We start from the raw sequence: 23,266 nt of genomic DNA on the forward strand, positions 1-23,266 counted from the left end.
ATTATATTCCCCCCCCCCCCCCCCCCCCCCCAACCATCTGGCCTGGCCTTGCAAAATCCTACCAACTTTCCTGGCTTGAGACAATTCACACCTCTTTAACCTGTAATTATCCCTCTCTCCAGTTGCTCCGTTTGGGCTTGTAAAGACTTTATTACCTGCAAAGACTCGCATTCAAAGTATTGTCTTGCATCTTTGACTTTGTCTATATAAATGTTTCTGGAACCCACCTCTTCATTCACCTGAGGAAGGAGCAGTGCTCCGAAAGCTAGTGATTCGAAACAAAGCGGTTGGACTTTAACCTGGTGATGTAAGACTTCTTACTATGCTACAAAACGTTAATTTGTTTTATCGCTCAATTCACAGAAGAGGTGGTTTGCTCGGGTTGTCATTTCTAAAAGCTCTCAAAATCAGAGTGTTGATTACAGACCTGAAACGCACACAGACAACATTAAGCTTGAGATGCAGCGAGGCACAGAATTGTCAGGACATTTGTCGCAGGAGTAGCCAACATCCTGCACTTTCCTGGCAGGAGTCAAACACAAAATACAAAGAAATGACGTTGGATTCGGAAATTACTGAGGGGCAAGGCTTATTTCCTGTCAGTGTAGTATTAACCTTTATCTGCTTCCCCATTTGCCCTAATTTAAATAATTTAATCTAGTAAGTATATAAATATTTTAAATTTGAAAAAACTCAAGTATTGTATGAACACAATAGGATCCAGTTACTTTCATTGGCAGTCTAACCCCAGAATCATTAATTTGTGAATTAGAATACTGCATTCCACAATTATTGGACAAAATTGGCTATCTTCCCCAGACACCCTGGCAGTCAGAGATGGGCAGAGAATTTCTTTAAATAAAATCTGAAGGCACAACCGCCATTCTCTGCAGATCTGTGCATGGAGAACTTTCAAATAATGACCACAGCTGTTTACCGAAAAGAAAAGCAGATAAATCACTCTCTTAGTTTTTCGAGTCAGTGCAAATAGCTGTCACAGTGGTGAACCTGTGATCTTTGGAAGTATTATTGAGGGTTTGTCAATGCTGTTACTCATCATTTTTGCAACTAGTCAGACTGGTATTGGTAAATGCCTGGTGTCACCTGTTGCTTGATCAGGACATGATCCAAGGGCTGCATGGTGGTGCAGTGGTTAGCACTGCTCCCTCACGGCGCTGAGGTCCCCGATTCGATCCTGGCCCTGGGCCACTGTCCGTGTGGAGTTTGCACATTCTCCCCGTGTTTGCGTGGGTTTCGCCCCTACAATCCAAAGATGTGCAGGGTAGTTGGATTGGCCACGCTAAATTGCCCCTTAATTGGAAAAAATTAATTGGGTACTGTTGAGTTTTTTTTAAAAATAAGGACATGATCTTGAGGTGCAGAAGAAGGGGTTTGAAGATGGAAAGGACATGACCATTTTTGGAATCACGCTATTTCAATATGGCTGGATGGAATAGCCAGGGAGCGAAGTGTGTTTATACAATGATTTTAAACGTGCATCTATTTTTCAGCTATGTTCTGGTTGGTATTTGATACAAATATTCTCTTTGATTCAACAGTTCTTAAAAGGTTTACGGTCAAAAATGAAAGAAAAGGAATGGAGTCCCATTCTTCACTGTAAATTCTGGCATTCATTATCCTGAAAATAAACAGGTCTTCTTAAGGACATTGGTCAACATGCTATTTCAGTATGGCTGGATGGAATAACCAGGGAGCTAAGTGTGTTTATGCAATGAATTTAAATGTGCATCTATTTTTCAGCTCTGTTCTGGTTGGTATTTGATACAAATATTCAAACTCTATGATTAAATGTGTATTAATAATGCTGTTTATCCTAAGAATGAACCTTTAGACATGCAGATATGGATATGTGGCACACCATAACATCCATAACATTTACATTTTATTCTGTTTATGCCTCCAAAGCATGGTTATTACTGTCAATTACTGGTGGCAAATAATTGACCAAGGTATTTGATTTGTTTTTCTTGATCAATTTTATAGTTTTTTTTTTCCAACACAACTGATGCTCCGGGCTACCATTTGACTTGTGTTTTTTCGGAGAGATTTATTTGATATCGATAATAGATAAACTTTGAATTTTTAACTTGCTCTTTTAGGGCCATGGAATGCTGCCATATTTTGCTAACTTTCGTCTGGTTGCAGAATTTTCAACTCCTTTTGTTAACCAGCGGTAGGTATATTAGTATTAATGAACAAATCGACAGATGTTATCTGTAATCTATAATATTTTGAAGGTGCCAAAGGAATAACTCTCTTATTTGCTTCTTCACTTGGTTTTGAAATCGGATGCAGTCCTTCTTTAAAACAAGAAGGCTCATATTTTACTCCCAAAATAATCCTGCATTTCACGTGGGCACATTATCAGTGTGTAAGTCATTCCAGAGGTTCATGCTAAAGAAGAGAGAACCACCACTAGTTGCTGGATGATTTTTGCTGCTTCGCCATTAGCCCTGGTGGGGCAGGGGGTGACGAGAGGCATACCCCTTATGTTTCAAGATTTATTTTTTGGCATTTTCAGATTAATTGCCAATTTAACTTGCCCTACAAGATTTGGGCTGCTACGTAACAGTGCAAGTATATTTTAATGAGGTGATTAATCATCTTGCAATATAAATCAAACTCCTTAAGACCAGAAAAGGAACCATTTGAATTAGACACTCATCCCTATTGACAGTATGTTGTTTGATTTTTTTAAATTTTTTTTTTTTTTGTTCAAAATCTTTTTTTCTCGCATTCATTGGTGTTTTTCTTTCTTTCCTCTTAATCCATTCTCTCATTCCCTCTCTATCTGATTTGACTAATTCACACTATTTCTTCTACATTGTTTTCCCCTCTTCATTTTTAAATCCTTAAATTTCATTGGTTAAGTCGCGCTGTTGGTCCTGTCATTCATTAAGGTCCAGATTCCCATTGCTCTTGACATGCCATTATCAGCTCACACTTCTAATGAAATGAAAATCGCTTATTGTCACAAGTAGGCTTCAAATGAAGTTATTGTGAAAAGCCCCTAGTCGCCACATTCCGGCCCCTGTTCGGGGAGGCTGGTACGGGAATTGAACCGTGCTGCTGGCTTGCCTTGGTCTGCTTTAAAAGCCAGCTCTTTAGCCCTGTGCAGCAACTTGAGCAAAAGAATTTGAGCTAAGGCTGAGAGTAAAAAGGTTTTGACTAATGGGGCACCCTGTGAGATGCCCTACTCCAGCAAAATCTGGGCTGACATTGTTTCAAAGCTGGCCAGTTTGCCATTGGGGTAAAATTTAAAACTAAAACTGGATTTATGCTAACACATATTTTGACTCACTGCGACCTGATGCATTCTTCAGGTAATACTACTTGTGGTCCTGTGGTTTTTTTTCTCCTGCACCCTCTATTTCTCTCTTTCTGCTTTCTGCCAGTTGTTGCAAAGATCTTGCAGGTTGTGTGCTGTAGTTGATTGTCCATACAAGCACCTGGCCAGGGTGCAATCCAATAGTAATGTCCCTTAAGTGCACCATGTTCAGCTGTCAAACACCTACTGACCCACTAAATACTTGTGCATTGGCTTTGCCAAGTCCTGCCTTTGCTTCGTTCCAAATGACGACCAGCCCGCCTCCAGCTTTCCAGTTTACATTCTTCTGCTTTTTGGTGTATGAGTCAGAGGAAAGACTGGAGGAGAGTAGAGTGCACAGTGATCATCCTATTACAAATTTAACACATATGAATGCTACAAACTGTTTCTATCTGTAATAAATAGTGAGTGAATGATCAGACCCCTTTCGTTGAGGTTCTGAAACTTGCAGAACTAGTTCCTCACGATAGTGTCTTGCCAACTATATTCAGCTGTTTAATCAATGACCTTCCATCCGTTATGTGTTCAGGAGCAATGTCCCCTCAAGATTTTCTTTGTAGCTCATAGCCTGTTCCTTTGAAAGTATGGTACATTCTAAATTTTTCTTTGTGCATCTTAACATGGATAGCCTGTCTTCTATCTTCTAGGTTGCTGTGTCGCATCACACGCAGCTGGCAGGGATCATTGGTCGGGACTGAGGCTGTTCACAGATGATTCCACAATGTTCACAATATTCTCAGTGAAACCTGCTGGGATCTGGATGGCATCACATCTTGGGATGACAAGTTAATTGACAATATTTGCACCACATAGGTGTCGAGGAGTGACTTTCATGGGCACAACTATTGCTGAGTCACCCACAATCAACATCCCAACGTCTGGTTTGACCAAAAGCAAAATTGTACTACCATATCAATGCCATAGCTACGAGGTCAGGGCACTGGTTGGCTAATTTGTGATGAGTGACTCATTTCCTGATCCTTCAAAGCCTCTTCACCATCTGTGAGACTCGTCAGGAATGTGATGGAATACTTATCACTTGCCTGAATTGTTTACCTGCAATAGCACTCTGGAAGCTTGTTACTATCTAGGAGAAAACCGTCTGATTCCTTGGTGCCCTTGCTACTGATAGTAGGGGGTTCAGTCATTGTAATGCCTGATGCTCTCTTATTGGAGATGATCATTGCCTGGCACTTGTGTGGCTCGAATGTTACTTTCCACTTGTCAACCCAAGCCTGGATGTTGTGCAGGTCTTGCTGCATTTGGACATGGACTACTTCAGTGTCTGAAGAGTCGCAAATGATGTTGAACATTGTGCAGTCATCAGCAACCATCCCCACATCTGACATTATGTTGGAAGGAAGGTCACTGATGAAGCAGCTAAAGATTGGTGAGCCTAGGACACTACCCTGAGGAACTCTGGATTGATGTCCTGAGACTGAGATGACTGACCTCCAATGACCACAACCATCTTCCTTTGTGCTAGGTATGACGCCAACCAGCGGAGAGCTTTCCCCCTGATTCCCATTGACTCCAGTTTAGCTAGGGCTCCTTGATGCCATACTCGGTCAAATGCTGCCTTGATGTCACAGGCAGCCAGTCTCACCTCACCTCTGGAGTTCTGCTCTATTGTCCATGTTTGAACCAAGGCTGTAATGAGGTCAGGAGCTGAGTGATCCTGATGGAACCCAAACTGAGCGTCCTTGAGCAGGTTATTGTTGAGTAAGTGCCACTTGATAGCATTATTGATGATCCCTTCCATCATTTTGCTGATGATTGAGAGTGGACTGATAGGGCGGTAATTGGCAAGGTTGGATTTGTCCTGTTTCTTGTGTACAGGACATACCTGGACAAATGCCAGTGCTGTAGCTGTACTGTAAAAGCTTGGCTAGTTCTGGAGCACAGGTCTTCAGTACTATTGCCAGAATATTGTCAGGCCTTTGCAGTATCCAGGGCCTTCAGCCGTTTCTTGATATCACGTGGGGTGATTCGAATTGGCAGAAGACTGACATCTATGATGCTGGGGACCTCCGGAGGAGGCCGAGAGGGATGATCCACTTGGCACTTCAGGCTGAAGATTATTATGAATGCTTCAGCCTTTCTTTTGCACCGATGTGCCGTGCTCCTCCATCTGTGGATGGGGATATTTGTGGAGCCACCTCCTCCATTGAGTTCTTTGAATTGTCCACCACTATTCGTGGCTGGATGTGGCAGAACGGCAGAGCTTCGATCTGGTCCATTGGTTGCGGGATCACTTAGTTTGGTCTTTCACTTATTGCTTATGTTGTTTGGCATGCAGGTAGTCCTGTGTTGTTGCCTCACCAGGTCTCATTTTTGGCTATGCCTGGTGCTGCTCCTGGCATGCCCTCCTGCACTCTTCATTGAACCAAGTTGATCCCCTGGCTTGGTGCAAATAGTAGAGTGGGGGATATGCCGGGCCACGAGGTTACAGATTGTGACTTGAGTACGCTGCTGATGGCTTACCGCCTCATGGATGCCCATTCTTGAGTTGCTCGATCTGTTTGACGTCTATCCCATTTAGCACAGTGGTAATGCCACACAACACGATGCTGGATATCCTCAATGTGAAAACGGAACTTTGTCTCCATAGGGACTGTGTGGTGGTCTCTGCTACTGATACTGTCACGGACAAATGCATCTGTGACAGACAGGTTGGTCAGGATGAAGTCTAGAATGTTTTGCCCTCTTGTTGGTTCCCTGGCCACTTGTCGCAGACCCAGACCAACAGCTATGTCCTTTAGGGCTCGGCCACAGGTGGTGCTACTGAGCCACTCTTGGCGAAGGATATTGAATTCCCCCACCCAGAGTGCATTCTGTGCCCTTGCCACCTTCAGTGCTTCCTCCAAGTCGTGTTCAACATGGAGGAGTACTGATTCATCAGCTGACGGGGGACGCTATGTGGTAATCAGCAGAAGGTTTCCTTGCTCATGGTTTAACCTGAAACCATGACTTCATGGGATCTGGAGTTGATGTTGAGGACTTCGAGGGAAACCCCCTCCGGACTGTATTCCACTTTGCTGCCACCTGTGCTGGGTCTGTCCTGCCGGTCGGTCAGTTATCTTGGAATTCCCTGCCTAACACCATTGTGGAAGTGCCATTGCCACAAGGACCACAGCAGAGAATGGCGAATGCTTACTGGAAAGTAGGAAGGCGATGAATGGGAAAGTGATAGAAAAATAACTTTTTAATGAAATCAATTATTGTATATTTGTTCAAGCAATAGGTTCCGCAGTACTTATTAATCTATTTCAGTTACTTGTATGAAGACTTTACTTTTTTCATCCAAATGGGATGCCAGACAGTGAGAAGAATTCCACAGTAAATGGAAGCTTTTTGTACACCTGAATCACACGAGCCAGTTCTTTCAATTTGACTTGGTAATAAATTTGTCAATGTGTCATCCTCTCAATTACATGATCAAAATATAAAGTTATTCTGCATTACCAGCACAAAGAGCAATGTTCCTGAATATTTCTCGAACTCGTACTGGTCTTGAGTAAATAAGGGAAGAAAGACTTGCATTTTAGTGCCTTTCACGACTACAGGACATCCCAAAGCACTTTGCAGCCATGCTGTATTTTTGAAGTATGATCACTTTTGCAATGTAAGAAACAGTAGTGAGTTTGCACATGGCAAGCTCCCACAAACAGCGGCGTGATGATGACCTGGTTTTGTGATGCTGATTCATTGGAATAAATATTGGTCTGGACACTAGGGATGACTCCTCTGCTCTTCCAAAATAGTGCAAAGGATTTTTTACATCCACCCGAGGGCACAGACAAAGCCTCCGTTTAATGTTTCACCGAAATACTGGCACCTTCAACAGTGCAGCGTTCCCTCAGTACTGCACTGGAGTATTGGCCTTGGTTCTTGCATTCTAATTCTGGAGTGGGACTTGAACATTCTTGTGATCTGCTAACAACTGAGCCATTACTGACACTAATAGATCAAGCTGATATTTAGATGTTGCTGTAGATATAATTCCCGCAGATTATAAAGAAAGCAACTGCAATGTGGGGCGACTATAGGGTCTTTATAGAAGGATAAACTAAGATGGGGAAAGTGACCTTCCTCATCTGTAATTATCTTTTTGATGCAAAAGTTTGGTTATAGCAATTGCTCGTTTGTCTACTCTTCAATTCCCTAATGGATGTTATCAAAATTGAATGAGGCTAAATATCAAGGTTAATTTTCTGTAGGATTTTCAAAGTTCTCCCTGAAAAATGAGCAGCAACCAATTAACTGCAAGCAGTTACAGCTGCGATTGGATGTCAAATCGTGCATTTTAAAAATTGATCAAGAAAGGTCAACAGTGTTACTTGCTGAGCTCTAATCTGTAAAGGAGCCAGTCTTTTTAATTTGCAAGCAGTCAGCTCTTGAGGGTTTTAATTAGATCCATGGCGATGACAAAGACTGCAAAACCTGACAGGGAGGGGATCCCCAAAGTTTGGCACTGATCACTGTCGATAGCTCATCCAATTCCACCCTCAGTAATATCAGAGACATCATGAAACCTTTGTGTCGGAATTTGTGATTCCATATTTATGCCAGCTGATCTAGTTTGATATTCAAGTTCTGCTGATTCTTTTAGTGGGGGTGGGGGTGTGCAGCTGGATGTATTACCGACAGTTTACACTTTCCACACCAATTGTCTTGTTCTTAGGAAGTCTCCCAGACTGCTCAAAAATTCTACCTTTTGCATGTAGAAGTTTGAAAGCAGAATTGGAAAAGATAGGTTTCTGGATGATGCTCCAGGACAATATACTTTTTGCGTTTGCAGCAGGCAACTGAGTCAACTTTGTGAGGTGTCCATCTTTTAATACCTTCTTTACATGAAGATTGCACTTTCCGAAAGAAGGTCTGATGTGACTGGGAAGAGAAAAGTTGAACTTGAAAATGAGGCAGGAGCACCCTTGAATTGCGTTGAATCCCTCCTCTTGAGTTATCAGATAATCTGCTTGTCAGTTTATGTTTAAATCGCCAGAGATTGGGATGCAAATATGTAAATGGTATTTTAATTGTGGTGTTGCGTTGGAAGTGTTTCTCATAATTGCCCTTTGCTTTTCAGGTGGTTTTTTGAAGCATTAGGTTACCCAAAAACTTCCATGCCAAATATTATTAATGGGTTTCTGATGATGATGGTATTCTTCCTGGTGAGAATTGCCGTCATGCCTCCATACTATAGCAAAATGATTTCCACATTTGGAACGGAGGCCTTTGACAAACTTGGACTACGAGCACAATTTGCTTGGATCGCTGCCAGCATTTGCTTAGATGTTATGAATATAATGTGGATGTATAAAATTGGAAGGGGATGCTACAAGGTTTTGACTGCCTGCAAGAAGCAATGGGCAGACATTCGGGAAAATGGAAAACAACGGTAGAGAATGGCTTTGCTTGGAGTGAATTTTTTAAAAAGATTTTTTTAATAAGAGCATTTATTGTTGGTCTTTGTTTGCAACAGTGGAACTTAGTTGCATAAACCAACGTACTGTATGTATCACTTCAAAGAACTGTTCATGCAAATACAGGTGACCATTGAATTTTGGAACTTGTATAACATATATTTATGACTTTGTAAAGGTAGAGTGTACAAATTGAATACGCACTGAATTACAATCACTTGCTTTTTCATACTTTAGAAATAGTAAGTGGAAGCCCTCAAACTGCATGCTGGTTACATCGAACTCTCCATTAAGCACTGTTTTAGGTTTGCACTATTTACTTTGGAACACATTGTGATGCTTTGAACACTGCAAGCCAACTGTATGCCTGCATCAAGACTTTTTTTTGCCATGAAGGAATTATATTTGGAATACATCTAAACAGTTTCAAGGATATTCATGTCAACCGCAACCTACAAATTCTTCTTCACTGAAACATTAGCAAGAATAACTTGCATTTATAGAGTGCCTTTAACATAGGAAAAAGTCCTGAGGAAAAAGTCCTGAGGAACAGCTATGAAAGAAGCAGCCGTATTCCTGCAGGATTGGAGGATCAATCTGTCTATTTGCATGCATTAGCAGACTCCTATGAATATCTTTTATTTGTATTTTACTATCTACATTCATCAATTGTGTTTTTAAGATGCATAAATATTTCATTATGAAAAGTCATATAATGTGATCCTGCTGTGTGGAACTTATTGGACAAAAGAGGTTGCCTGATCTTTTTTGTCTTAGGAATTATTAATGATAACTTACCAGGCATGTAGACAATAGGATATCCTTCCTTCAGTTGAACCTAAAAATATAATTCAACAGATTATATTCACAAATCGCAGCGAATAATCAGTGCTATATGTGATTTTATAATTTAATCTTGTACAATAATTAATGGTGAAGGGGTTGCAAACAGCTACTTGTCATAGCCTTGATTTTTGGTTTTGAGTAACATTTTCGACTGAAAATGGATTAGTGTGGAAAAGTTAATGTAGATTTTAAAGACTTGTCATTCTGTATCTTGTTGGAACAAATAACAGCCATTAATAGATGAAACTATAATGGTTTGCATTTTTTGATCATAGCAATAACATCCAAGGTATGATTTTTATTGGTCTTCTAGTGCTCACACATTGACCAGCATTCCTTAATTGTGATCACAAAGCCCTCCAACACAATGTTATTTCCATGTTCACAGTGCAGAATTGAGATTTTCTCTGCTGTAATTGCTTCTTTACTGGGCAGGTTCATTGAAACTTGGAAGGCTTTTTGTTGTTTGTTTCATTTAGGTCATATAGGCTTGGGAAAATTAGTTAATTGAGCAGTCTCTACAATAATAGATCGTTAGATGTTAAAAACCTTTTTCTGTTAGCAGTTGTCACTGTTTTAGGTAACACCCAATAGTACTTATTCAAGTTTAATTCATTAGAAATTCTGTGGAGACAGTTGGTTAAAATCCAGTAATATGTACCACATGAAAATCCTGAGTTCAATTTGTAGGTCTTTAACATTGTGTGTGATGAGACGTCAAAGTGATAAATTTGAACAGCAGAGTGAAATAAGTAGCGAAACACCTCGTGAGTCATGGTGTGCTTCTTTAATGCCTGAGTCAAACCAACACTTAACGATATGGGTAGATTATGCTCATGAATTGTTTATTTGTATTTTATGGTGGCAAAAACAGGCTAATATTGTACTTGCCTCTGAGTTCTCAACTCTAAACTAAAATAAATGTTAAACCAATTGATCTAACTTGCTGTTCAAACCTACTGTGTTTGCTTCAGCACCTGCATCCCAATTCCAAACTTGCTATTAATGAGCTGGTGGTTTCTAAAGAAAAGTTAGAACTTATGTTTTTTTTTTAACGATGCATACAATTATTTGGTGTGTGTTTGTATATTTGATGATAAGTGCATTTTCCACCAAGATCTCGCATAAGTCAATTGGAGGGATTAAATGCCTTAACGTTTTGGTATCATTTCCGTGTGTTTTGTATCGCTAGTTCTCCAAACCAATACACTCCTCCTGGTGTTAAAATAGAAAGAAGAGGTCTAAATTTGTATAAAATCTTAATTGCATCAGAATCTCAATGTATAATACAGGTAAAATTTGAATGTTGCAAAATATTAATGTAGCACCTTGATAGTTGAGAGCATTGCAGATGGACGTCATTTGAAGCTGCCGAACGACTATTATATTCACTAAATGCAAGTATCTATTGTTTCATGTGTTTAATTCGGCTATCTTTTGTACTTTTGAGAAAGCATGCCCTATTTTGCTGTTATTAAGCACATTTTGAACTTAAATTATTTTTATCATATTCTTAATAGCATGAGTAATATACTTAGTGTAGATGGCCATCTTAGTTTATACCAAAATACAAGTCTATTGAAAACAAAATACAATTTTTATCAATATAAAACAGCATAAGACTTTCCTGTACTGTGCATATATGTTACTGTAATCATCTGTCCCATTAACCAGGAATTCTGTCAGCCACAATAAATGTACTATTTTGTAATTATTTATTTAAATCTGTCTGTGGTGATGGGGGACATGCATGCATATATAATTTTAAATTTGTAGTGATCAAAAAGAGAAATTTGAGGAGAACTGATCATGTTTTGGTTTTATGCAGTGTTTTAGAGTTACTGTTTCTTTGTCACTTGATTTGTGTTAATCTTTGTGATGGACATTGTAAGGGTAGAATGTAGCGGAGCCAATTTACAACTCATCCATTTTACTTTTCCATTGATCTCAAACTGAAATTCAGTATCGATGCAAGAAGATCTAAGAGCTTCCCAGGAACTGTTGATGCTTAATGGAGTACAGGAAAGACTGGTGTAGCAATAATTCATTTGGCCAGATTTGATTCCTATTCTGTAAATTAATTACTCCCGGCCTATTGCAGCAATTGGACTGTTGAAATTGGATTGCAATCCCCCCGCCCCCTTTTTGGTGAGGGAGGAGAAAATCTGGAAGGGTTCCAACACTTGTTTCCCTTTGCTGAGAGGCCTCCAGATGTGGATTTCTGGGGATAGTGGTATCAGACTTGGCTGTTATCTCCTCTGTGGTCAAATAGCTGGTTGAGATTAGCTGTTTCATTAGGCTTATGGAGAATTGTCACCATTGTGAAGTACAACTATGCGCTGCTTAAACTGTACCCTGGTAAGAATCCGCATCATCGCTACACAGCTAATTGTTCTTTTGAAAAGAAGTTTAATAAGTTTATGGCTTATCAAAAGAATTGTTCCAATGCAGACACTTCCAAACTACCAGCATAATATTTTCTAATGAAGTGAGGAGAGCTTGTGTCCTGGATGTGACATAGATTGTCATATATGATATTTAGATGTTTTTAATATCTATGCTTATTTGGTTTTAAAATGTAATGAAATTGCCTCAATTTTATTGATGTTTTTTGAAAGGGACTCTTTTAGATATATATGTTTTTTTCATCTATATTACCTATAATGCTTTGTCCATGAAACTGAATATTGTTTCTTTGCGAATTGTTCTAAGTGCTGAATAACTTAATTTCCCGAAATCACATTTTTAAAACATGTAATGTTTTGAAGGAGAGTTAAGGTTGCACTAGAATGTCAATAACTTTTACAGTGTAGCAAAATGATGAAAAGATTCTGAGTGATTAATGTGATACGGCACTAAACTGCCAGCAATGAATGGTTATAGATTAGTTACGTACTTGCCTTAATCTTTTAAAGTTCGTCAGCACAATACATTGGAATCTATTTGATTGCTACTTCGGAACCATAACAATGAAGCTGTTATAAAAGCTGCTTTTAAAGAGTAAAGAAACTGCTTCTAGTGCCAGAAGGGCCAGTAACCAAAGGACACAGATTAAAGTTAATTGGCAAAAGGGCCAAAGGCAACATGCAAGGGGGGGAAAAAGAACAGACAGCAAGTTATAATCTGGAAAGTACTGTCTGACAGCGTAGTGAAAGTGGATTTAGTAATAACGTTCAAAATGGAATTTAATAAATACTTAGAAAATAGGCAAAAGAAAGTGGGGGAATGGGACTAATTGGATGGTTCTTTCCAAGGGCACGATGGGCGGGCAGATTGGATTTTGTATGTATATCGTTAAGGGTTTTACATTGAAATTAGATATTTGCACAATACCCTTAATAAGTACCACAAGTTGAAGTCCTATGAATGCCATATAAATACCACTTTAGGTCAAATCTTGCATTTATCATGCTGCTCAAAACTATATCCAGGTTTGCGTTGAAAGCTTTTGATGCTATGTTAGATAATCTTGCGTGCAATTTTTGTTTCTACTTAAATGTATTTCACATGTGACGAGCCTTTTGCTTAGAAATTTAACACCTTTCTGAAAGATCATATTCTAAATGACAATAAAGCATTTGTTCTGGTCATTGACTTTGCTGAAGAGTAATTTGGTTTTCCATAATTTTTTAAAAAGTATTTTTATTCAAAATTTACAACGTATTTACATTTTACAGCAATAACAAACCTACCCAACACATTAAACCTCCCTCCCACCCCTCCTTCAACAGTCCACGGTAACCAATTTTCCAAAATGCAGAATGAACAAACTACAACTTTTGTAGAACCCCCCCCCCCCCCCCCCCCCCCCAAGCACATTTCACCTTCTCCAAGGCTCCGAACTCCAGCAGGTCCCTCTGCCACGCTCAGGCACAGGGTGGCGAAGCTAACCTCCACCACAACAAGACCCGCCTGCTAGCAATCAACGAGGCAAAGGCTAAGACATCCGCCATCGCACCCGTCTGCAAATCTGGCCTGTTTGACACCCCGAATATGGCTTCCAAGGAACTTTGCTCCACATCAACATGCAAAACCCCCAAAATGGTGCTTAAAATCACCCTTCAAAACCTTTCCAGCTTTGGGCAAGACCAAACCATATGCACATGATGTGCATATTCACCCTCCACAGCACCTCTCACTACACTCCCTCCTCCAACGCCACCCCCAGCTCTTCCTCCCACTTAGCCATAACTCCATGTACACCTGATCCTCCTCCAAATCCTCCCATAAATCGCCAAGATGAACCCCTCTCCAACCCCCCCCCCCCCCCCAGTTACCCACCTGCTGACAGCACCGCCTCCAGCAATGAGGAGGCAGGCACTATCAGGAAGATCTGGAAGACCTTCCTCGCAAAGCCCTGCACCTGCATGTACTGAAAACCCCCCCGCTTCCCTGCGCCAACCCAAACTTCTGATTCAGCTCCTCCAGACTCACAAACCGCCCTCCCCAGAAACAAATCCTTCACCTCCCTCATCCCCTTCTCTTCCCATCCCCGAAACCTCGCATCCATCCTCTCCAGCTCAAATCCGTGACTTCCCCTGATCGGCATCTCCCCCGACTGCCGTCTCCTCTGCAGCACCACCTTCCTTATCCCGGCCACCTTCCCTGCCCAGGCAAACAAATTGATCCGGCTGTCCACCCCCTTGAAAAATGCCTTGGGCAAAAAGACTGGCAAGCACTGAAACAGAAACTAAAAAAGCGGTAAAATGTTCATCTTCACTGCCTGTACCTGGCCCGCCAGTGACAGAGGAAGATATTCCCACCTCAACAAATCAGCCTTCGCCCTCCCCACCAAGCTAGAGAAATTCAACTTTCAAAGACCTGCCCAGTCCCAGGCCAACTGCACCCCCAGATACCTAAAGTGAGATGCTGCCAAACGGAATGGCAGCCTCCCACCCAGCCCCTGTCCCTGGAATGGAAATCGCAGAATGCTCCCTTTTCCCCAAATTCAGCTTATATCCTGAGAACGTCCTAAATCTATGTCCCCCACCGAGGAGTCCGACTCCGAAATATATAATAAATCACACACATACAAGGCCACCCTATGTCCCATACACCCCCCCCCCCCCCCCCCCCTCACTATCCCGTTCCATAACTCCAAGCTCCTCAGTGCAATGGTCAAGGGCTCTATCGCCAACGCAAACAGAAGTGGGGGGGGGACATGGGGCACCCGTGCCTCGTTCCCCTGTGCAATGAAAAATACCCTGAATTCATATAATTTGTGCGCACTCTCGCCATCGGCTCCTTATAAAGCAACTTCACCCATACCACAAACTTCGGCCCAATCCAAAATTTCCACAAAACCGCAATCGGATAACTCCACTCCACCCGATCAAACACCTCCGCATCTAATCCCACCACCACCCCCCAACTCCCGTGCCTCTGCTGGAGAAAGCATCACATTTAACAGCCGTTTCATATTCAATGACAACTGTCTGCCCTTGACGAACCCCGTCTGATCCTCCCCAATCACCCTCGGAAGGCATACTTCGTACCTTTACCAATATCTTGGCGTCCACATTCAGCTGAGACATGGGCCTGTACGACACACAATCCACTGGGTTCTTATCCTTCTTAAGCAGTAATAAGGATGGAGGCCTGTCCCATCGTTTTCGGCAAGAACCCCCTGTCCATCGCATCCGCTAACATTTCCACCAGCAACGGCGCCAGTTTGTCCTGAAATATCTTGTAAATTTCAACTGGGAACCCATTCGGCCCCACTACCTTCCCATGCCTGCATCTTCCTGATTGCCGCCTTCACTTCCTCTACCCCCACCAGCTCCTCCAGCCCCGCTTTCTCCACTTAATAATATAATAATCGCTTATTGTCACAAGTAGGCTTCAATGAAGTTACTGTGAAAAGACCCTAGTCGCCATATTCCGGCGCCTGTTCGGGGAGGCCGGTACGGGAATTGAACCCGTGCTGCTGGCATTGTTCTGCATTACAAGCCAGCTGTTTAGCCCACTGTGCTAAACCAGCCCCACCCAACCTTGGGCATTCTAACCACACACCGCCCCCCCCCCCCTCAAAACATTTCCCTCATCTCCCGCTCATCCCCCGCCCCTCAAAACATTTCCCTCATCTCCCGCTCATCCTCTGGCGGCTCCGACCTGTACAAATTCCGATAAAACTCCTCAAACACCTTGTTAATCCGCTCTGGAGCTGCCACCCGACTCCCCCGTTCTATCTGGAACCCAAACTATCTCCCTCGCCGTGGCCTGCCGAAGAAGCTGACATGCCAACATATGACCTGCCTCCTCCCCATACACATAGATAGCCCCCCTCGCCCTTCTCAGCTGATGCACCGGTTTCACCGTTGACAGTAGGTTGAACCTCGCCTACAATTCCTTCCTCTTTGCCAAGAGCCTGGATCTGTATGCCCCGCATACCTCACATCCACCTCCAAAATCTGTTCCATCAACTATTGGCGTTCCTCCCTCTCCGCCTTTAGCCTGAAATAAGATCCCCCCCCCCACCACCACCACTGCCTTCAGGGTCTTCCAAACCATCGAAGGCACGATATCTCCCATACAATTGTACCCCATGTACTCCTCAATCATCTTCCCTATTTTGTCCACCAGCAGCTCCACATCCATCCCCAAACCCGGCTTCTGGACCACCCCCTTCTCTAGTACCGAGCCCATTCAATGTGGAGCATAATCCAACATCACAATTGCCGAATACTCTGTCCTCTTAACTCTAGCCAACAGCGTCTTCCCCACCTAGAAAAACTCAATCCTTGAGAACGCCTTGTGCAGTGGGAAAAAACAAATACTCCTGATCCCTCAGGTGTAGAAGTCTCCACCTGTTACGATCACGTATCTGCCACCAGCTTCTCCACCTGGAACCTCGCCCAATTGCCCACTATAATTGCCAATTCCCCCCCCCTCCCGAGCCTGACAATCAAAGCCCAAATGAAACACCTGGCTCACCCCACCTTTCTAAGCCTCAGATAGGTCTCTTACAGCAACAACACATTGGCTTTTAAACTGTTCAAATGGGTAAAACCTCTCGGTCTCTTCAACCGCCCCCTCTTAACCGCCTCACGTTCCACTTCACCATTCTGACCGGGGGTCACTCACCCCTCCCCGCCCCACCCATCCCGCCAGACCCACCCTATCTTTTTATTACTATCGACCCGCGCCTTTCCAGAATCTCCCCATCCACTTCCACTTCCAAACACCTCACCCAGTATCGATCCCCTCCCAGAGCCATCGAAACCTGCTTGACCAGGCTACAATGACCGCGGACCCTCCACCCTCTCCTCCATCACACTCCCATTCACTAGCCAACCTTTGTTTGCTAGCACGGTGACCCCTGCCAGAGCCCCCCCCCACCTCACACTCCAACCAACTCCAACCCCTCCAGCCATACCACCAGAATGGGGAAACGGCATTCCGAAATAAAGAAAAAACACACCCTTAAGAAGAAACCAGAACACATGTAAAAAAAAAAAAACCATTGGAAAAAAAATCCAGAAAAAGTTCAATGCCAGTCCACACCATCAACGTCCAGATTCCAGTTCTCATCTCTGTCCAAGTTCATCAGCTTTAACGAACGCCTCTGCCGCCTCCATATAAAAGTCCTTCGCCTTGTGAGTCACTCTCAGCTTCACTGGGTGGACCACTCTAAACCTCACCCCGTTGCTGTACAATACCACCTTCACCCGTCCAAAGGCTGCTCATCTACTCGCCAACTTCACTGTAAGATCTTGGTATTTACATATACCAACGCCTTCTCACTTCTGCTTCGTCCAGCTCAAGGCCTCCTTTACGTGGTAGCTATGGAAACAGACTAGGAACGCCCTTGGTGGCTCATTCATTCTCTGACTTAGGCCGGAGCGACCAATGCGCCCTGTCCAACATATAGAGAGAGGGATCTCACCCCCCCCCATCAACTTGCCGAACATGTTCGCAAAATACTCGGTCTGCCTCGGGCCCTCCACCCCCTCAGGCAGATCCACAATCCTCAAATTTTGTCTTCTCTACCTGTTGTACAGGTCCTTCACCTTGGCTTTTAGCCCTTTATTGACCTCCGCCACCCTCCGCAGCTCCACCCCATCGAGGTGAACTGGTCTCTATGTTGCGACAATGCCTCCTCCACCCCCTTCATCTGCTCTCCTTGCTCCCGCACCTTGACCGACATCTTTGTTAATGCAACCTTTATCAGGACAAGTGCCTCCTCCACCCACTCTTTAAGCGAAGCACCTCTCAATGTTTGGTGAACAACCTTTTCAAACTCCCCTAACACCGCCTTGGTCAGAGTCTCAAATGTGATGGGAGCGGCCCCAACAGACGACCCAGCCTCCCGCCATCTTTCCTCCTGTTGGACTCACAGCAACACTCGCCGACTTTCGCTCGCCCCCTTCTTTCCCTGACCTGGAACTTCAACATTCCACCAACTCTTTAGGACATCCCACATCATCTCATCCAAAAAGTACCCCTGGGACCGGCCATAAAGACTCAAAAAAACAAAGACTCTAGCAGGAGCCACCTAACTTGCGATCTCCACCTACATGGCGCCACCGGAATTCTGGGTTTCCATAATTAATATTCCCGCTTATTACTGGCATTCCTTGTCCGTGTTCTTCTATATGTGAACGTGGATGGAAGGGGGGGTTGGAGGAGGAGGAGCTGGAGGCAGTGGCGTTGTGGTCTCGGTCTGTTCTTACCTGACATCCGTGCATACACACTTATGCGAGGTTGGGGTGTTAGGTGGGCCTCCTGGGATGTATTTTCTGCACAGTGGCCTACATTTGCTCAAACTCCGCAGAATCAAAGCTGGAACCCTGTAATTTATGAAGCTCCATACAGCATCTCCATTGCATTTTACATGGGAGCTTCTCAGTGGAATAATTTTTAAAAGCATTTTTTTGTCCTTTCACAAATTTAAAGCCTACCAAACAGGACAGACTAATCTTTTGGAAATCTCTACCTCAAGAGAGTATATTCCAGACTGAGGCCAATAGACTTCTGGGCACTATGGTAATTGATATGGGGATAAAATGTGAACGTGCAGTTGATTAGAAGGTTATGGCAGAGTAACTTTGAGGAGCCGAATCATAGAATCCCTGCAGTGCAGAAGAAGGCCATTCGGCCCGTTGAGTCTGCACTGACCCTCCGAAAGAACACCTCACCTAGACCCACTCCCCCACCCTATCCCCATAACCCCATCCAACCTTTGGACACTTGAGGGGCAATTTAGCATGGCTAATCACCTAACCTGCACATCTTTGGATTGTGGGAGGAAACCGGAGGAAACCCACGACGTGAACGTGCAAACTCTACACAGTCACCCAAGGTCAGAATTGAACCGGTACCGGTCCCTGGTGCTGTGAGGCAGCTGTGCTCACCATCATGCCACCCTCTGGCTTACTTTTTTTTTTAATGTTCTCACCACAAATAGTAAATTATTTATGGTACATTTACGACTTACTTGAGGAAATAAAGTTTATTTACAACCAGATATTTATACATGAAGTAAATTTTACATATAACTTCTGAATATCTCATTGTTTATAAAATATGAGGTGAGGATGACTGCTCTTGACATCAGAGCAGCATTAGCCTCTTGTGGTATCAAGGAGCCGAATGAAATTGAAGTCCATGGGAATAAGGGGGAAAACTTTCAGCTGGCTGGAGTCATACCTCGCACAAGTAAAATGGCTGTAGTCATCCCTAGGAGTTTCTTGAATTAGTGTTCCAAATGACATTTCCTCCAACAATAGGTCAGAAATGGGGATGTTTATATTTGTAATTCCTCCGACATTTAAGCAGTCCACCATCGCAATACCTGTTCTGCACTCAGTTTTGGGCTGATAAGCGGCAAGCAACATTTGTGCTTTGGAAGTGATGACCCATAACTACCTCCAATTAGGCTGACCATTGCTCGCCTACATTCAAGAACAAAGAAAATTACAGCACAGGAACAGGCCCTTCAGCCCTCCCAGCCTGCGCCGATCCAGATCCTGTCTTCTATTTTCCAAGGATCTACTTCCCTCTGTTCCCCGCCCGTTCATATATCTGTCTAGATGCATCTTAAATGATGCTATCGTGCCCGCCTCTACCACCTCCGCTGGCAAAGCGTTCCAGGCACCCACCACCCTCTGCGTAAAAAACTTTCCACGCACATCTCCCTTAAACTTTCTCCCTCTCACCTTGAAATCGTGACCCCCTTGTAATTGACACCCCCACTCTTCGAAAAAGCTTGTTGCTATCCACCCTGTCCATACCTCATAATTCAGTGGCGTTATCTTGCTGAATCCCCCATTCTCGATATCCTGGGGATCACCATTGAGCAGACATTTAACTGGTTCAACCATATTCAGAACCTGGCTATAAAAATAGGTGAGGGAGTCGATCATAGTGACAACACCTGACGCCTCAAAGCCTTTCCACCATCTACCAGACACATTAGTGTGACTACTTTCCACTTGCCGTGATGACTGCAACTTCAACACCATTGAAGGTTTTTGTCTTCCAGCTCGTAGCAGCCCGCTTGATTGGCATGCCATCCATTGTTGTGATATGATGTGTATGCACTTTTCAGGAATTGTATCTTAAACATCCACACATCTTGACAGAATGTGATATATTGGTCCCAAGGCCAAGTAAGACTGCAAGCAACAGTAATTGAGGCCAGATGAGTGCCTAACAGCCTCCCAATGAACATTATTTGAAGATCAGACTTTATATATTGTATAGATAAAGAACCCACATTATTGTTTCACCAAGTCTTGGTGTACGATTGGTACATGGAGAAAAAAACAATGTAGCATGGTGGCAGCACAGTTTTTTCAGATTTGACCGAGCAGGATACAAGCCTCAACCTGCCATATCCAGCAGAAGAAAAGAACTGGTATGGAAACAACTCGGAACTCATCGTGTATAAGGATTTTGCAGTTTTCTTGGAATTCCCCACACACAGTCCATTCTGGGATTGCACATTGATCCAAGCAGCTGGCATTGGGTCCTGGTGAGATTGTTCAGATTTGGAAGAGCTGAAATAGTAGAAGTGTACCTGCTGCGAAGTTTAAGCAGGAGCAGAAATTAAATGGCAGAGCCTGGAGGGTCTCAATTGTTTGCAGAGCTTACAGACCCGGGGCGAGTCCAGGGGAAGGCGGAGTGCTGCAGCCTTAGCTAGAAGGAGGCTGTCCAATAACAGCCCTGAACAGCTAAAGAAGCTTGTATATTTTAAACCAAATATTTCCCGTTTGCTTTCATTTTTGAAGCCTGCGGCCTTTTTCTCACCTAAATCACTGTTACATGGACGGAGTTTAAACTTAAACCAGAAAGATGAAACAGAACTCAACAGCAGCACCATTGCAGTCGAGCAGTAACCTCTGACCATTTAAGGAAGTAGCTATTAAAGGTACTACAACTCAGAACTAAAAAAAGCAGGAGGAAACTTGCATCGCTGTCAAAAGCCCCAGACAGCATTAAAAATCATGCTAAAAGATGACCACAAAATTTAATTTTAAGGCCACGGATCTCCTATTTGATTTCATTTTGCTCTGATAACGTGTTGAGCTGTGTTTTCCTGCCCTTCAGTATTTTGGGATTGGGTAAACAAGCCATTAGAATTGCTACCAACAATGAAGACCTCTATAAACTAAACACCACATGTCTGTCTGAAAATTTCGGGTAAAACAATGGTCACTGTTCTAAGATCAACTTCAGAACACACCGCATGGAATTCATGCTTTTCTGGCAACAGCTGACAGTGACCATTGGTCCATTCATAAGTTGTTGCAGAGACAAGGGACCTGATTGCGACTTTACAACAGCAGAGTTAGCCATCAGAATAATTGAGCTTGTGGTGGTAGCACAGTTCCTTCACAGCTCCAGGGTCCCAGGTTCGATTCCCGGCTTGGGTCACTGTCTGTGCAGAGTGTGCACGTTCTCCCCGTGTCTGCGTGGGTTTCCTCCGGGTGCTCCGGTTTCCTCCCACAGTCCAAAGATGTGCAGGTTAGGTGGATTGGCCATGCTAAATTGCCCTTGCTGTCCAAAAAGGGTAGGTGCGGTTATGGGGCTAGGATATAGGAGTGGGGTTAAGTTAGGGTGCTCTTTCCAAGAGCCTGTGCAGACTTGATGGGCCAAATGGCCTCCTTCCGCATTGTAAATTCTATGATTCTACTCCAATGGAAGTGTTCCAAAAATATTCTTGGATCAACCCAAAGGTTACATGTAGAAGCACTCCTACAAAGTGGATACAAGTACGCAACCATACTAACGGTAGACAGAGTCCATAGGCCATGTATAATTTGACCACCATTGGCATGATAGCGAATGCAGGCAAGCCTAACCAGAATTGTGGGCATTGCGGCCTCATGCGTGCACCCAGAAAATGTTCAGCTTTAACGCTGTATGCAAGGTATGTGGTACCAGAGGACATTGGAAGTGACAGAAGCAAAGAAGCAAAGGCCAAAACAAGTAGTTCAACATCTCAAGACGTCTGGCCACAACCAGAGGCCAGACCAGTGCAGCATTTCAACTAAACAAGAGCACATACCAAGCAGCATGAAGGCACGATCTGCGAGCTTTGAGCGTGATAATGATGCCATCGGTGGAGGGAGAGGCGGAGATAGTGGCAGCTATGGACGCGGAGAAGGCCTTTGACCGAGTAGAGTGGGAGTACCTCTGGGAAGTGTTGCGTAAGTTTGGGTTTGGGGGAGAGTTTATTAGTTGGGTTGAGCTCCTTTACAGAGCCCCGGTGGCGAGTGTGGTTACGAATCGGTGGAGGTCGGAGTATTTTCGTCTGTACCGTGGGACGAGGCAGGGGTGCCCCCTGTCCCCCCTGTTGTTTGCATTAGCAATTGAACCCTTGGCCATGTCATTAAGGGAGTCTAGGAAATGGAGGGGGGTGGTCCGAGGGGGAGAGCAGCATCGAGTGTTGCTTTATGCAGATGACCTGTTGCTGTACGTGGCGGATCCAGTGGAGGGGATGGTGGAGGTCATGCAGACTCTAAGGGAATTTGGGGATTTTTCGGGCTATAAGCTCTTTGTAGTACAGGCAGGAGACCAAGAAAGGGGGATAGATGATCTACCGCTGAGGGGGGCGGAAAGGAGCTTTCGGTACCTGGGGATCCAAATAGCTAGGAGTTGGGGGGCCCTACATAAACTGAATCTGACGAGGCTGGTGGAGCAGATGGAGGAGGACTTCAAAAGATGGGACATGTTACCGCTCTCGCTAGCGGGTAGAGTGCAGTCGGTCAAAATGGTGGTCCCCCGAGGTTTCTCTTTGTGTTTCAGTGCCTTCCCATCGTGATCACCAAGGCCTTTTTAAGAGGGTAGGCAGGAGCATTATGTGGTTTGTGTGGGCGAATAAGATCCCGAGGGTAAGGAGAGGGTTTTTGGAGCGCAGTAGGGACCGAGGAGGGTTGGCGCTGCCGAATCTGGGGAGCTACTACTGGGCAGCAAATGTGGCGATGATCCGTAAGTGGGTAATAGAGAGAGAGGGGGCGGCATGGAAGAGGTTGGAGATGGCGTCCTGCAAAGGAACGAGCCTGGGGGCGCTGGTGACGGCACCGCTGCCGCTCTCACCGACAAGGTACACCATGAGTCCGGTGGAGGCGGCAACGCTAAAGATCTGGGGCCAGTGGAGATGGCACAGGGGTGCAATGGGAGCCTTGGTGTGGTCCCCGAT

General features: G+C 43.9%; 1 protein-coding gene and 1 long non-coding RNA gene across 10 annotated transcripts in view; one reads left to right on the plus strand and one right to left on the minus strand.

Moving 5' to 3' along the window:
- The window catches only part of tlcd4a (TLC domain containing 4a), a 99,582-nt gene extending 86,367 nt beyond the window's left edge, over positions 1-13,215 (plus strand). For all 9 annotated transcript variants that reach the window (XM_072510561.1, XM_072510553.1, XM_072510554.1 and 6 more), the window contains 2 exons: positions 2,121-2,194; positions 8,439-13,215. In XM_072510561.1, the coding sequence (XP_072366662.1) occupies positions 2,121-2,194; positions 8,439-8,754 (390 nt within the window). In that variant the 3' untranslated portion in view covers positions 8,755-13,215. The remainder of the gene's footprint in view (positions 1-2,120; positions 2,195-8,438) is intronic.
- Positions 1-23,266, minus strand: part of LOC140426148 (uncharacterized) — a 165,656-nt gene that overhangs the window by 132,365 nt on the left and 10,025 nt on the right. The window contains exon 2 of the long non-coding RNA XR_011948137.1: positions 9,574-9,613. This is a non-coding gene — a long non-coding RNA (uncharacterized lncRNA). The remainder of the gene's footprint in view (positions 1-9,573; positions 9,614-23,266) is intronic.

The sequence above is a fragment of the Scyliorhinus torazame genome, chromosome 7, assembly GCF_047496885.1.
Source record: "Scyliorhinus torazame isolate Kashiwa2021f chromosome 7, sScyTor2.1, whole genome shotgun sequence".
NCBI classification, from domain to species: domain Eukaryota; kingdom Metazoa; phylum Chordata; class Chondrichthyes; order Carcharhiniformes; family Scyliorhinidae; genus Scyliorhinus; species Scyliorhinus torazame.